The sequence below is a fragment of the Elephas maximus genome, chromosome 10, assembly GCF_024166365.1.
Source record: "Elephas maximus indicus isolate mEleMax1 chromosome 10, mEleMax1 primary haplotype, whole genome shotgun sequence".
In the NCBI taxonomy this organism is placed as follows: domain Eukaryota; kingdom Metazoa; phylum Chordata; class Mammalia; order Proboscidea; family Elephantidae; genus Elephas; species Elephas maximus.
Window position 1 is genome coordinate 86,433,436 of NC_064828.1, and position 15,026 is coordinate 86,448,461.

General features: G+C 40.6%; 2 protein-coding genes across 2 annotated transcripts in view; one reads left to right on the forward strand and one right to left on the reverse strand.

Annotated features, from left to right (window-relative positions):
• Positions 1-10,124, forward strand: part of DNAL1 (dynein axonemal light chain 1) — a 51,093-nt gene extending 40,969 nt beyond the window's left edge. Inside the window, exons 6-8 of the mRNA XM_049898309.1 lie at positions 2,103-2,229; positions 3,073-3,213; positions 5,267-10,124. Coding sequence (XP_049754266.1) covers positions 2,103-2,229; positions 3,073-3,213; positions 5,267-5,307 — 309 coding nt within the window. The 3' untranslated portion in view covers positions 5,308-10,124. The remainder of the gene's footprint in view (positions 1-2,102; positions 2,230-3,072; positions 3,214-5,266) is intronic.
• A 1,949-nt stretch (positions 10,125-12,073) lies between these two features.
• On the reverse strand, positions 12,074-14,647 carry PNMA1 (PNMA family member 1). The gene has a single exon (XM_049898986.1). It carries the CDS (start codon positions 13,883-13,885, stop codon positions 12,824-12,826), a length of 1,062 nt encoding a protein of 353 aa, XP_049754943.1. The 5' UTR covers positions 13,886-14,647; the 3' UTR covers positions 12,074-12,823.
• Positions 14,648-15,026: the final 379 nt, after the last annotated feature.

Consider the following 15,026-nt stretch of genomic DNA (forward strand, 5'->3'; position numbering starts at 1 on the left):
AGGATACATTTATTCTCTCAGCAGTCTTTGAAAGGACAGTTACCAGGGCATAGACCTGGGCCCTGCATGGTTGACATTATCATGTGGATGTAGGTAAATTCTTTTGAGAATTTAAGAGGGGATTGGACATCAAATTGACCCTACTAGTACTTTTTTGTTTTTTAAAGAAAAAAAAAAAATCCCTGTGTTTTGTCATATCTATAAAAGAAGGAAAAGTCTTTGTTCTACCACTGATTATATCTAACATTTAAGAGGCAGTATGATACAATCTTTATACTATAATGGAAAGAGTAGGAGTTTAAACTGAATTTTATATATCAAAAAAATTAAATGAATTGCTAGATGGCTAGTGGGTAGGATAGATAGGTGATAGGTCAAGTATAGTACAATGTTAATGGTAGAATCTGAGTAGTGGATATATGAGCGTTTATTATAAAATTCTTCAGACTTTTTTTAATGTTGGAAAATTTCCATAGTAAAGTTGGAAAAAAACCTGAATTTTAGGCCTCACTCTACTATTTAGTAGCAGTTGGACAGACCACAGCCTGAATCTAGGATGCAAGATTGTCCCAGCCAGATACCAACATAGGAACTGAACTCTCAGGGACTATCAAAAACCATAAGAATTGCAACAGAGAACCAGAGAGGTTAATCAGTAAATGACAACAACGTCAGAACAATAAAAGAGGGAATAAACTGTGTATGTATAGAGCTTTCTAATGGAGAGGAAAGCAAGGCAATACCACATAATAATAGACTGGTTCAAACCTAGGGAGATGGGGTAAATTTCAAGGTAACCACAAAGAAAGTTAACAAACCTACTCATCAAAATAAAGAAGAAAAACAGCCTCAGTAAAAACAAAATCTACAAAAACAAAAGAAGTGAAAAAGAAATCCACAAACAAAAGGAACTCAGCACATGAGAGTAAGAGGAACAAAGAAAATGTTAGCACCACAAAAAAAAAAAACACTATAAAATGACAGCAATAAACTCACACTTATCAATAATTACACTGAATGTAAATGGCCTAAATGTACCCATATCGAGACACAGAGTAATAGAACGGATTAAAAAGACAGGATCCATCAATATGCTGTCTATAGGAGACACACCGTAGAAACAAAGATGTAAATTTATTAAAAATCAAAGGATGGAAAAAAATATATCAAACAAATAACTACCAAAAAAGAGCAGGAGTAGCAATACTAATCTCAGATAAAACAGACTTTAAAACAAAATCCACCATAAAAGACAAAGAAGAGCACTAAATAATGATTAAAGGGATGATCCATCATGAAGACTTAACCATAATAAACATCTGTGCACCCAATGACAGGGCTCCAAAATACATAAAACGAACTCTAACAGCACTGAAAAAAGAAATGGACAGTTCCACAGTAATAGTAGGAGACTTTAACACACCACCCTCGGTAAAGGTCAGAACATCTAGAAAGAAAGTCAGCAAAGATCACAGAAGAGCTAAAGAGCACAATCAGCCAACTTGACCTCATAGCCATATAGTACACTCCACCCAACAGCTGCAGAGTACAGATTCTTTTCCAACACTCGTGGATCGTTCTCCAGAATAGGCCATATCTTAGGACACGGAGCAACCCTTGGTAGCAGTTTAATATTTTTAAATAGTCTAAATCTCTCTATAATAGAAATGAAAACCTACCTTGCCTACCTTATATGTGGTAAGGATCAAATACTAGAATGTACAGGAAATTAATTTGAAAACTATACTATTCAATAAAAGTGGCAAAATAGTGCTTTTTTTTTTTCTTCTTAATGATTTCAGTAACTATTCTTAAAGTATTACATTCTGTGAGTTTTAGCCTAATGAAACAATTTAAAAAAAAAAAAAAAATGAAACAATTTTAGAGAAGAAAAAGTCCAAATCAGTGTGAAGAGTGGAAGAGAATGTTCTACTTGGCTTCCTTAATGAGAAAAAACTCCCACAACAGCCTTCAGCTTTCCTGGAAGTAGACAGGCGGGTCTCTGTTCTCTAGGAAGACCATTGTCTATAGATGTTTATAAGGAAGGAGACAGAGGAAAAGCTTAAAAATAAGCATATAAATCAGATTCCTTTCTTTTTCAGGAAGTAGTAGGGGACACATTAGAAGAACTGTGGATCTCCTACAATTTTATTGAAAAGCTGAAAGGAATCCATGTAATGAAGAAATTGAAGATTCTCTACATGTCTAATAACCTAGTGAAAGACTGGGGTAAGCTGAGGCTGGCTCTTTTCTAGCCTTCTATCTCTTGTTTATAGAAGATAGGCCAATAAGGAAAAAGATAGAAAATGGGAACATTTTTTTTGTTCCTACATTTCCATCAAATACTTTAAATATTTACTTAGAATGAATATAATTACATAGGCCCTGGTCCTATTAAAAATCATGAAAAAATTTTAAATTATTGTCCAAAGGCTGAAAGGAACCAATTTAAATTTAATAATTCTTGTTATTAAATTTAAAAACTCATTTGATATCGCTTTGCTTTTTTCATTGTACATTATTGATTCAGCATTCACTAAAGCCCTATTATGTGCCATGAACTATGCCAGACTGTTTAGTTACAAAGTTAAGTATGACACTATCCCTGCCCTCAAGGAGTTTATAGCTTAGGACGAAGATCAACTTAAAAACCAGTAATAATAAAATCGTGTGATAAGTTCTATTATAGAAGTTTAAATGAGTTGCGTTAAGAATTCGAAGATGGAAGAATGGGTAGAAACAAAGGCGGTTTAGTTTAGCCTATTCTGGTACAGCACAGCATAGAGAAGACCTTTCACTGGAGGTGGATTTGTTGCTCTTTTTAATTCTGAACCTCATTGTTAGGATTAGCATAAGAGTAGAAGATTTAGGTCTTCTTTTTTCCTTCCTTTCCATAATGTCTTCAGAGAATAACTTCTCTGGTATGACTTCTGTAACTTCCTTCATAATCTCAAGCAACAGATTGTCCTGAATAACCACAAACTGAGGATTAGTGATGTTGGAATTCAGTCCCCCAAATTGTAACAGTAAAACTTGCCATTTTCATATAGAATATATTCTTTGTACTTGTAGCTGAATTTCTGAAGCTGGCAGAACTGCCATGCCTGGAGGACCTGGTGTTTGTAGGCAATCCCTTGGAAGAGAAACACTCTGCTGAGGGGAACTGGATTGATGAGGCAACCAAGAGAGTACCCAAACTGAAGAAGCTGGATGGTGAGTGACTCTGAGCACCGGGCTAGAACCAGCTTGGAAATGTTTTTTTAAGGATAAGAATTGAGTTTGTGGCATGGAGTGACGAAAAGAAACAAAGCTGAAGAAAATGATAGATTATCTCCACTTTCCAAGGCCATTTCTGTCCACATTAGATTTAATGGTCCAGGTTTGGGTCAGGGTGAGAGAACTCCTAGGCACAGGATCATCCCAAGACCAAAAACTTATAAGAAAGCTGGGCTTACTCAGAAGTCACGAAGTATTATTTTTGCAAAATAACTAGACATAAATGGTTAAGTGGTTGCTTATTCACAGTTGGGTGAAAATTGTAGTGTTCTCCTTTGCGTTCTTGCACTCTCTCTTTCCGAATTTTAGTTTCTCAGTACCTAAGATCAGTGTCAATGCCAATAGATGTTCCTGATTGACTGGATTCATGTCACAGCTCCACCATTTAATAGTATTTGTGCCCTCGTGCTAGTTAGTTAATCTCAATAAACCTTGTTCTTTTGTAATCTAAAAACTGAGAATAATGGTACCATTATCAATCATTTCATGTTAAACAGTGAACAGTGCTTAGCACAAAATAAGTATTCAACAAATTTTGTTATAATCATTTTAGTAGATTTTAATATCAATCCACAAACTCAGGTATACAAGAGTTATTTCAATATAAATCCATCCTATTTTGACTCTGAATACCACCACACCCCCAAATCCAATTCAGCCAGGCTGTTAAGAAATTTAATCTATTATTCTCAAGGTCCCCTGGCATTATGCAGCCATTCTAGGGGCAAGTCATGAGGACAGGTTCCACAGTTACCACTGAGATACCTATTGTCCCCATCCCAAGAACTCCCTGCTATTTCCATGCTACTCCAAAACAAAAAAAACCAGACCCATTGCTGTCGAGTCAATTCCAACTCATAGTGACCCTATAGGACAGAGTATTCCTGGGTTATGAAAATGCTTTTTTGAGAATTAGATCCTTGGTGCCTACAGGATTATCTCTCTAGATGAAAACCCACAGTCATTCCTCCTTGGATCTTGCCTCCTCCCAGTGGTGCTATCAGGAAGCAGGGCCAAAATTTCTACTGTTCAGGACCCACTGGACCTCCTTCTCTTTTGCTCACTCTTTCTAGTCTGGGAAGAATTCTCCTTCCCCTCCTTCTGCACATTGTTCTGTATTATCTCACAAACTATATCTTCTGCAGAAACATCCCCTAAGACTTGCTGACTTTTGTGCACTTTGTATGTATGTTGTATTTTAATAAAATTTCACACTCACTGCCATAAAGAACATAAGTTTACATCACAGAGGAAAAGGGATTGGACTTGGTTCTTGAATGAGGAGAGGATTTGGATGGGAGGAGAATTGGGGAGGGCATTCCAAAATGGAAGAACTTTGTTAACCAGGAGTCCAGAGGTAGGAGCGTGCAGCATGAGTTTGGGAGACAGCTAGCTGATAGTTCAGCAGGAGTAGAGGATGAATGACTGCAGCGTTGAAACTGGATAGTTGGCTGGAGTCAAATCGTGGATAGGCTTTAAAATGCTAGAGGTGGAAACGGGTGGTTCTTGGCCCAGCTAGAGTCTGCGGATGTGTTTTGTTTTCTCTGCAGTAGTTTTTCTTTAAAAAAGTTTGTCCTTGGTGTTGAATAATTGGGGAAGTTCACATAAAAATTAGATTTCTAGCGGCACTGGGATTGTATATTTTATTATGGAAAATGATGAATATTTCTTTGTATTTAACATGCAAACAAAGTTTTTAATGTGTACAGGGCTTACTTTATTTTTCTGCCTGACATCTCAGGCATTTTTATGAGTAATCCTGCATTTGGGGAGCTGAACAGTGATAAGTGTTTACGTTAATCCATTTGAAAATTCCCCTGAGAGTTGTTTTGTAGAATTTCAAATTAAAGAGATTATTTTATGAAATTACTTTTATTATGGCACACTTCACAGCGTCTCAGAGCGCCTCTGGTGAACGGGAAAATATTTTCATTTAGAATTTTAACAACCTGTTGAGAATGGCCAGAAATAATTTTCTTTTTCATTTTAGGTACCCCAGTAATTAAAGAGGATGAGGAAGAAGAAAACTAACACCACGTTTTCTGCTTTGTGTTAATTTATTTAAATGTCATAAGAACAAAAGACAAGTTTTGTATAATGGTCTATGTTAAAGACTATGGGTCAAAAGGTTCTTAAGAAGATAAAACAAATCTCTTATTCTCATTTTTTTTCTCTTAACCTGTTCAGTGTGTCTCCCTCAAAATAATAACACCAACTTTATATATTCTAGTCTCCTTTTAGAAACTACAAATTTTCAATTTCTGTCTTCAGTCCCAGTTATGTACTGTGTGGCCCTATCTGTTGAAACCTTTGTAGACCAGTCATTTTATAACAGCGGAACAATCGTGGTTCTTGATTCAGATTTTAGAGAAGGCATTTTAAAGGATGTACTATTTAACTTTTGCCTTTGTAAACCATCTTTCCTGATGGTCCATCTCCCTACTCTATGACTCAGAAGCACAAGCATGTCATGCTTTTGGTTCAGAAGGCAGCATGGTGATAGGAAGAGCTTCTCTTAAAAATACAGCAGCAGCCCTAGACCCAGGATCCAAAATCCAATTTGAAAAGTTATGGTCAAAAAATGAAAAATTAATATCTTGGAGGCCTTATAGCCCATGTTAGTATTTACTCTTTGTTTTTCCAAAAATGTGTGGATCATCAACTGGAATTTAGGTTGTGTTCACATGTGTGGCCACTTGAGTCACTGTGCACAGTCAGACATTTTGTGATTCAGGTCAGTGGTTAAAATGACTATCATCATCATTCCTTTTACCAGTAATGTGGTCATGTTACTCATGTGGACCTGGCCTTAGGCACTTTTTTTTTTTTTTGGTTTGTACTTCGTTATGTTTAAGGAATAGCTATGTTTGAATTCCTAGCCTAAATGTGGCCCAGGTATATATGTCAAAATTTGCTCTAATAGCTTTGGTGGCCCTCTTTGTTCGGGGAAGTGATTTTATGGTTATAGAGGTATGGAACTTAAAGATGAGATCTGGTACCTTTCAAGAAATGAAAGTTAATATTTCAAAATATATTTTTTGAGAAGCTCTAGGTTAAGCAGCTCTTTAATTGTATTATGTAAGTGGTTGTGGAGAGAAGAGAGAAGTTTCATTATGGGATTCCAGGCAAATGGCAGTATTTTTGAGGATTGCTTCCTGTGTGAAGCATTAGGTTTTTAACTTCCAGATTGCTAAGTGATGGTCAGAGGCAGAGCTTAGAATTTATCAGGTAAGAAAGAAATTTTTTGGTATTTCTCTTTCTGGAAAACACATTGTAGTCAGTAACCAAATGAAGTCCATAGCAGGCTATGACTGAATCACTAATAGATTGCAGAAAAGAAGCCAGGGGCCCTTTGCCAAATTGTGCCTAAAGTCCCTCAGCCAGAGACTATTGATTCTTGTTTCCCCATCTACACTGTTAAAAAGGGGAGAGTCACTTCTAAAAAAAGTGTGTGTATAAGTAGTCTTGGGTTTTAGAAGTTTTCAGCCATCATTTAAGTAGGAATTACTTGATTTCTCCAAGAGTCACTCTGATCAAAAGGGACCACTGCTTTGACAATCAATTCTCAGTACAAACAACAGTAAGAATTACTCCAACACCTTTTTAGTTTCCTTTTAGCTCTTCCTTACAACCTGATACGAAGTAAATCTTTACTCTCCTCTAACTGGCTTATACAATCAAAGATTTTGGGCGTTCTATTGTGAACCATAAGGTAATGAGCCTTCGTTCCCATTGGTGTTTAAGGCCGGGAGGCTGAGAGGGAAAATGAGCTTCTTAGGGTTTGTACTTCATCCAGGAGTCAAGCTTGAAGCCATATTGCTATGAATGGGAGTATTTTCTAAAAGTTATCCTGGAAGTGGATATGCGAGGGAAAGGGTGATTTCATACTGAATTTATTTGTAAAATGACTTTTGGTATTTGGTTTTTCTGAATTCGGTAATGTAGGAACTAATTTTCTCTTCTCATTATTTCTTAATGTCTTTTAATCACTGGTAGTTGTCAGAAATATAAGGTACTTTTCTGTGTCCATTTCACAAAAAATTCAAATTCAGTTCCACTAAACAAATATTTGAATGCCTTCTACGCATCCTTTTCGTGGAATTAAAGCCAGAATCCACGTCCTTAGAAAATGGAAGGGAGGGTATATGAAGAATTCAGGATATTCTCCCAAATTGTCCCTCCAATCATCCTCTACTGCTGTAAATTTAACTGATATTAAATGCCTTGGCTTTTGCCTCTTGGATTAGGTATTTGACCAGCTAGGAGTGGGTTCTCTCTGTGCTCCTGGTTTAATGCATTATGCTATTTTAGTGCATCATTTAAATCTCTTACTTCTAGTAAATGATGATAGAACTCTGGAATCAGTTCAGCATTTTAATATTTCACAGGAAATTTGACTTTAGCTCACTAAGGAAATCAACTCTTCTATGTTCCCTAACTCTAAGCCTATGGCCATATTACCTGCCAGGTCTTGAAAGGTTTTTATGTTTTCTGTGGATAAGAATTTGTTTCTTTAAATCACGGTTTTTCAACCTTGGTGCTACTGACATTTTGGGCTTTGTTGTGGGTGGCTGTCCTGTGTTTTGTAGGATGTTTAGTAGCATCTCTGGCCTCTACCCACTAGATGTCAGTAGCACCCTCCCCCCAATTGTGACAATCAAAAATGTCTTCAGACATGTCCATCTGTCCGCCAGGAGCAGGGATAGGGTGACCAGATTCACTCCTGGTTGAGAAGCAGTGCTTTTGTACTTTACACCAACACTGCTTTTGTTCAGAGCCCATTCGTTTTCACTGTGAGTTATGGTAAAAGAAGGTGATGTGTTTAATAATGATGGATGGAAGGAAATGGCCACTGGTGTTTCCCTTTTTTGTATTGCTCATTTTCATAATTTTCACAGATCATTAGAAACTCAGGGTTGGAAGGTTCAACTTATTTTTTTCAGCAGGTCTCAACTTTTCATTTCTTAGCATTCTTGCTTATCTTAGGACAGTGATCATTCACCTACCTCTCTCTCAATAGCGAAAGAATCCAACTTTATGATAGATTTTGCTTTGTCTCTAACATTTTCAGTGTGCTTTGAAAAATGGATCATCGTTCTTTTAAGTCTCACTAACTGTTCAGTAATGCACAGAATTCTGCAGACTGTAGCAGTCATTAAATACATGAATATACTGTGTAAAATTTGGTAATCATGTATGAAAAGTAGCTGGTGTAGACATTGATTTTGGGTGTGATCATAATAACTCCTGGTCAGTAACTTGGTGTGGTTACTACATTGATTCCACAAATAGAGGTGTTATAAAACACTTCAATATGGTTTCTGTGTGGAAAGAGAATTTTTGACTTGAGCAGATTCTTATTCTGATACCTTTTACCAGTGGTCTGAAGCAAAATAAGGAGAAATGAATCTTGACTGTTGATTTATTCTCAGAATTGGTGATGTGTAGAATTGAAGGTAGTAACTCTATGACCCAGAATCTTCCATCTGGGTTGTTCTTAGGACTGCATAGAAAAGTGTAGGCCCAGAAAGTTTGGCTTTAATCTTTCGCCAAAAAAAAATTTGAGCATTTGAGCATTAGTTAGCATGTCAGACCAGCAGTTCACTAGGACCTGTATACGTTGTAAGCGTTGGTAAAGGTAGAAAACCACTCAACTGCAAATTATCCTTTACCAGAAATGTATTTCTTTGGCACACTTTTTTTTTATTTGGGCTGCTTAATGTGCCTGTAAATAATGCAATATAAAAAAAAGATTCAGTGTAGCAGAGTTGGTGCTTCTGACACAGCTAGCTTGACTATATTCCTTTATTTTCACTCTAGCGTATGTTTCATTGGGTTTGGTGTTTTTGTTGTTGTAGAACCGTAAAATAGGTGCAATAGAAAAATTATGTTTAAAATCACTGAACTTTTAGAAATCTCATATCTATATATCTATTCTCACCTTTTTATAAATCAGTGACTGAGAAGGAAGAAAACTGAAGGAAGAAATAGGCTTAGTCTTACCTTTTTCTGATCTAAGATAAATTGAGTAAAGCTTCTCACTTGACACTTACTTGGAATAGTTATAACTGGATTCTAATTAGCAGGTTAGAGAAGAACCAGCCAATCAAATTATGGTCCAGCAAATGTAAAAAAGGGGTGAGGGTGGGTAAACTATTTTTCAGTAGATTTGCACTTTAAAATTATGAACTGGTTGTTGGCAGAAAGTATTCCCAAAGGGCAGATGGGTAAATACCTAGCCTGCACGTGGATGTTAGAGAGACAAATCTCACCCATGCTGTTCTGAGCCCACATGAGCAGTAGCTGTCTGTTGGCCTAATCAGAGCCGGGATTTCCCTATTTCCCTACTTGATGCCATCTTAAGACCATGTCTAGTCAGAATAGAAACTTTTGAGTTATCTTCCCCACATCTATATTTAAAAAAAAACTTGGATGTTGGCTAGATTAAGTTGTGGCTAATGTTATGTGAAAAAAAAAAATTTTTTTTTTTCAATGTTATGTGGGTGGAAGCTCTTTGCTTCTTTGATCAGCAGGGTGCATGCCTCTGAAGTGCTATTGCCTAGAGGGATAAATTCATCAAAAAGACCAGTGAGTTGGCAGCCAAAGAGAGTAAACATATAGCCAGCTACTTCTCCCAGGTTGTCAGTTATGATCACAAGCGTCATTCCAGAATCTTTGGCTTTTAGAATCAACTCCCATCTGAAGAACGTTTTAACATCTATTAATACTTTGGTAATAATCTTTTATACACAGGAATTTTGTAGCATGACTTTATGACTAAACTTATTGTGTGTTAAATTATTTAGAAATTTTGAGTTTCTGAATGTTATTTTGTGAGACTTGTTTTAAAATAGTAATAAATTGTTATTTTATAAAAAAAATGGATCTTTTTTGATTCATGACCATTTTTAGTTTTAGCTAATGTCAACAACTATAATTCTAAAGAAATTCAGCCTTTGGGTAGCATTCCACACAGCTTGTATATGTGTGTGTGAGAGACTGACTCATTTCTTTATGCTAATTATTTTCCAGTAGTTCACTTCCAGTAATAGCCTCCTCTCTCTAGTGTAAGTGCGTCCCAAGAGCTTCCTCCCAATGGGCACCATTTCAAATTATTGTACTCCTGGAAAGAGCACTTCCAGGGATGGCAAGTTACTACTGTACCTGACCATTCCTAGTTCTCTCCTCATCTCCAGAAATGCACAAGGTAAAGTTTAGGCCCTTGAATTGTGGTCTCCTGGAATAACCTGATCTTGGCCAGCCCCTTTTTAGATACACAAAAAATAGAGAGAAGCAAGCAATATTAGTAGCATTACATATTTTGCCTGCACGTATTCCATGGTATCAGTGAAAAGTAATTTTGGCCACACAGTAGGACTACAATGCACATTCTCCTTCTTAATCCACAGTTCTTTGGTTATGATGATACATTTCTTGCTGCTGCCCTCCCTTAAAAAGGAGATTCTCCCAGCCTTTGAAGAGAAACATTCTGTTGTCTACATATTAAATATTTATGTGTATATACATAGATACATACAATTATTATATATAATAAAGCCAGAATCCTAGGTGCTGATCCTCCCCCCTAGGATGCAGACAACTCTGCAGCTACAAAAAGAAGGTATAACCCTATGTATAGACATGGAAGGATACCTATAACACAGGTGAAAAAATTAGGACCTCCTATTTGTTTTTAAGAATATGCATGTATGTGTGTGGAACATGTGTGGAGCAGACGTATGTGCTTATATATGGTGGCTGGTTGGTATGTGTATGGTGGGGGTTGAAGCTGTGCATATTTACGGTGAGGGGTGGGAGTGTAGGGTGGGGGCGGAGCACTGTGTAGCAGCGTATATGTGCGGTACACGTGCTGCATAGGACCATCTGGTGGGAGGAGGGAATGTGTTTATGAGGGAGTCCTGAGGGGGAGGTGAGTCAGTGTGTGAGGATGGGAGGTGGGAAGAATGTGTGCACACAAGTGGAGGGGGAAGGTATGTACATCTGGGATGGGTGGGGATACACAAGTGTTTGTAGGGGGTCCTGAGGATATAAATATGGGGGGGAGGTGAGTATGTGAAGTGTTGTAGAGGGAGGAGAGTGTGACAAGGAGGTACATACATGACACAGCACGTGAGGACATGAGTGAGTACTGAGAAATCTGTTAGAACACTAATATTAGCTTTTATATATAAATTTTGTACTTTATGTGAATCTGCCGTTATTTAAAAACCTTGCTATTAGGAAAAAAACCCACTGTATTCTTAGCCTCATGTAATCACTTCTGGATTTGGAAAGGATCTCAAAAAGTCACGATCTCTACAGCCAAATAAACATGTTTTCAAGTCATATTTTCCTTTTTAAGCTCTTGATATAAAATGGCTGCTGTATAATTCCAAGAGTCATTTTACATAGGTATATAATGAGTCATAGTTACTTCTTCAATGAAACAAAAATGTTTAGCTGAAGAGATTTAAAAAGGGATAAAAAGGATTGCCAGATAACCTCCCTAAGGCTCATTTCAGAATTTCCTAATATTTTGTAAGTTACTATTTTACTTAACATGTCTATTTTACCTTCTAATATTTGCCTTGAAGAAAACACGTAAAAACTGAATGCATTAAATTACAATTTAAACCCATAATATGATACAAAGTTTAAAAAGATAGATAGAAATGAGGTTTGATTTTTTTAATGACATGTGGAATGTCCTAAGAAAACAGGATACAGAGCTTACACGGGAAATTTTTATACAAGAAAACTAGAAGACAATAGAATTTTTAAAATATTTTTATTAGTATACATCTATTTGATAGCTTCAAATTTAGAACACTTAGGATTAGCATGACCAAGGAGACCTACTATTGGATAAGGATCTGAAATGGATAACTGTAACAGGTTCGTATCAACCTCCGCATGCGATTTCTGTATCTTGTACAGTGAAAAACTGATTTACACAGCACTATCGAATTACAGTATTTTTCTAATACTCCATGTTGCAGTCTCAGAATACTTTTCAGTTAAACTGATTCAGATGAGAAACAGGAAAATTTGTATTTTGAAGTTGAATAAATATCTAGCAAATTCCTTTCTTTCCATTAAATCAGGAACGATTTACAGTAAACAAAAACTATCCACGGTATCAGTTAACACTAACGGTTTTCACACTTTTACTGAGCATGTTCCTATGAACCAGGCCCTGCACTAAACTTCTGAACATGCAATTTCTCATGTAATTACCTCAATGGCAAGTGTCACAGGTTCACTTGTTTTTCACAACTGACGATGGTGGCACGATGACAGCTTACACTGAGCTCATGTGTCCAAGCCTTTACATGGCATCTCAGCCAGCAGGACGCTATGGTACTGTTGCAGCTCCCGGTGTTCGCTTGCACGATTTTACGAATATTACACAAAGAAGTAGGCCTGACTTCCCCCCCAAGAAACAGAACATGGCTAAGTCTTACTAATCTGAGACACACCTGTACGACACAGACAACGGAACAGCTGTGATCTAGGTCTGCCCTAAAGCCCCTCCGCTTCCCGAGGCTCAGAAGTGCCCTTCCAGGCCTAACTGCAGGAGGGCGGCCTCGGCCTCCTCCTCCTCCTCCTTGGCCTCCTCCTCGCGGATCTGCACCAGCAACTGGAAGAGGTTCGGAGCCGGCCCCTCCGCAGCCCCGGTCAGCCACAGCTGCCTCCGGATGGCCCCGCTGTGGTTGGCCCCCGCAATGACCTGCTCCAGGCGGGCCTGGTTCACGTTATCTTTATCTATGGCCCCCTTCTCCACCACCTTCTGCAGCAGAGGCTCCAGACGGATGACATAAGCAGATAACTTTTCTCCCGGGTTCTGGTAAGTGTTCAGAAACCTGACCTGGGCATCCCGGGAGCTCTCGACGCTCCCAAACACCTGCTCCAGCGCCTTCAGACACTCGGCGGAGGTTATCGCAGGGTTGTTGGTCTTGAGGATGCGAATGACATCGGCGGCGGGGCCTCTGAGGCTCTCCACCAACCGCCGCCTCTTTTCTAGATCGGACACCTGCCACTCCTCCATGACCTCATTAGTGTGCTCCAGCCAGTGATCAAAGGCCTCCTCCCCAGGGCCCGGGATGTCCCTCCCCGAGAACAGCGTCAGCTTCTTGTACCATATGGACTCGACAAGAGGCTGGATAACATTATCCAAAATATAGTTAAGCATCTCTGCCGGCATTTCTGGGCCTGGAGCAGGAGCGGGGTTCTGAAACCCAAGGACTCGGGCGACATCTTGCACTGTCCACCCCTCTCTTGCCAGGAAGAGGTGCAACCTTTCTAAAAATTCAGCATCGGATGTCGGGGGCTTAAAGACCACTTTCCAGACCCCTCCCTTGCCCGGCATCTCCCTGGGTATGTTGGCGTAATCGACAGCGCCAGTGAGCTCTAACAAGGCTGCTTTCGCATTCTCTTCCCTCCAGAACATTCTCCCAAGCACTCGATAGGGCACCTGGGGCATCGCAGCCCGGAGGGTATCTTCGATTTCAGCCTCGTCACAGTTCACTGGGATCCCCCAGACCAGCAGGGCTCTCTGGGAGTTCACATCCATCCCCCTGCACCAGTCTTCCAACAGGGTCATCGCCATCTTCCCACCTATCAAATGGGGCCGGCTCCACAAGTACCGGTTCGATGGTGGCTCACTCTGCAATAGGGCTACGAATGATACCAGAGCCTCCCCCCCCCAAAAGCCCGAGGGAGGCAAGCTTCACGCAGTCACAATTAAGAAACGACACCAGAGTCCTGCTTTCGCCCTTCCTCCCTGCCCCCCAAAGTACTCCCCCTAAGTCGGTCTGCGCGTCCTTGGAGCGAGGCCTCGGGATGCTCAGTCACGCGGCCGCCGCCATCTTGCGTCTCCGGTCGGGGTCCGCGGCCGAGGTCCGTCGCCTACAGACAGGGGGCGAGTCGCAGCACAGACGAGGAGCCGCCGGGCGGGAGACGATGCCGGGGTGCAGTCTTGGGGCGCGGTCGCCTCGGTCCGCACCCGGGAGCTAGCTGCTGCTCCGGGAGTCGACTGGGCGTCCGCGGTCGGAGCGCGGCCTTCAGACCGGGGAGGAGCGGCTGTTTGGCAGACGAGGACTCTGACGCCCCCGGAGGAAGAGGCTGTCCCAAAGTTGTGGAGGCGGCAGCGGCCGATCAGCCCGCGAGGTCAGCCCGCGAGCGGCTACTTCGCGGGCCCGACGACCCCCTCTCGGCGGCAAGGACAACCGAGGGCCGAGGATCGAGGCCCGAAGGCGGAGGCTATACGGACAGGGCAAGCTGGAGAGGAAGAGCGGCCGGAGGGCAGCGCGCGTGCTGTAGCTGTCTCTGGCGGAGCGCAGCAGCCGGCGCGTCCTCCCCGCCGCGAGCCGAGCGTTACTGCCGCAGAGGGCGGGGCCAAGCCTGACAGGCGGCTTCCAGCCCGCCCCGCCCCGCCCCTGCCCTCCGTAGCCATGGCAACGGTGTCCCAGGCGACGCGAAATTCGCGCGCTTTGGCGGCGGGCGGCGTTGAGCAGTTGCCATGGGGCCGGCGAGGGGCTCCTGGCACTGATCTCTCGGATGGTGTATTTCTTTTTTCATATATATATTTTTTTATAATGAAAGAATACTGCTAAAAGAATCTAATTCTGGAGTGGATCTAAGATACTGGTGGAAATGCATCCGTCGTGGCCGACTTGTCTACTCAGGTAGCTCATTCCACCGGTCTATGCTGCGTAGAGAACGCTCACCTCAGCACCCGGCCTCGCTGA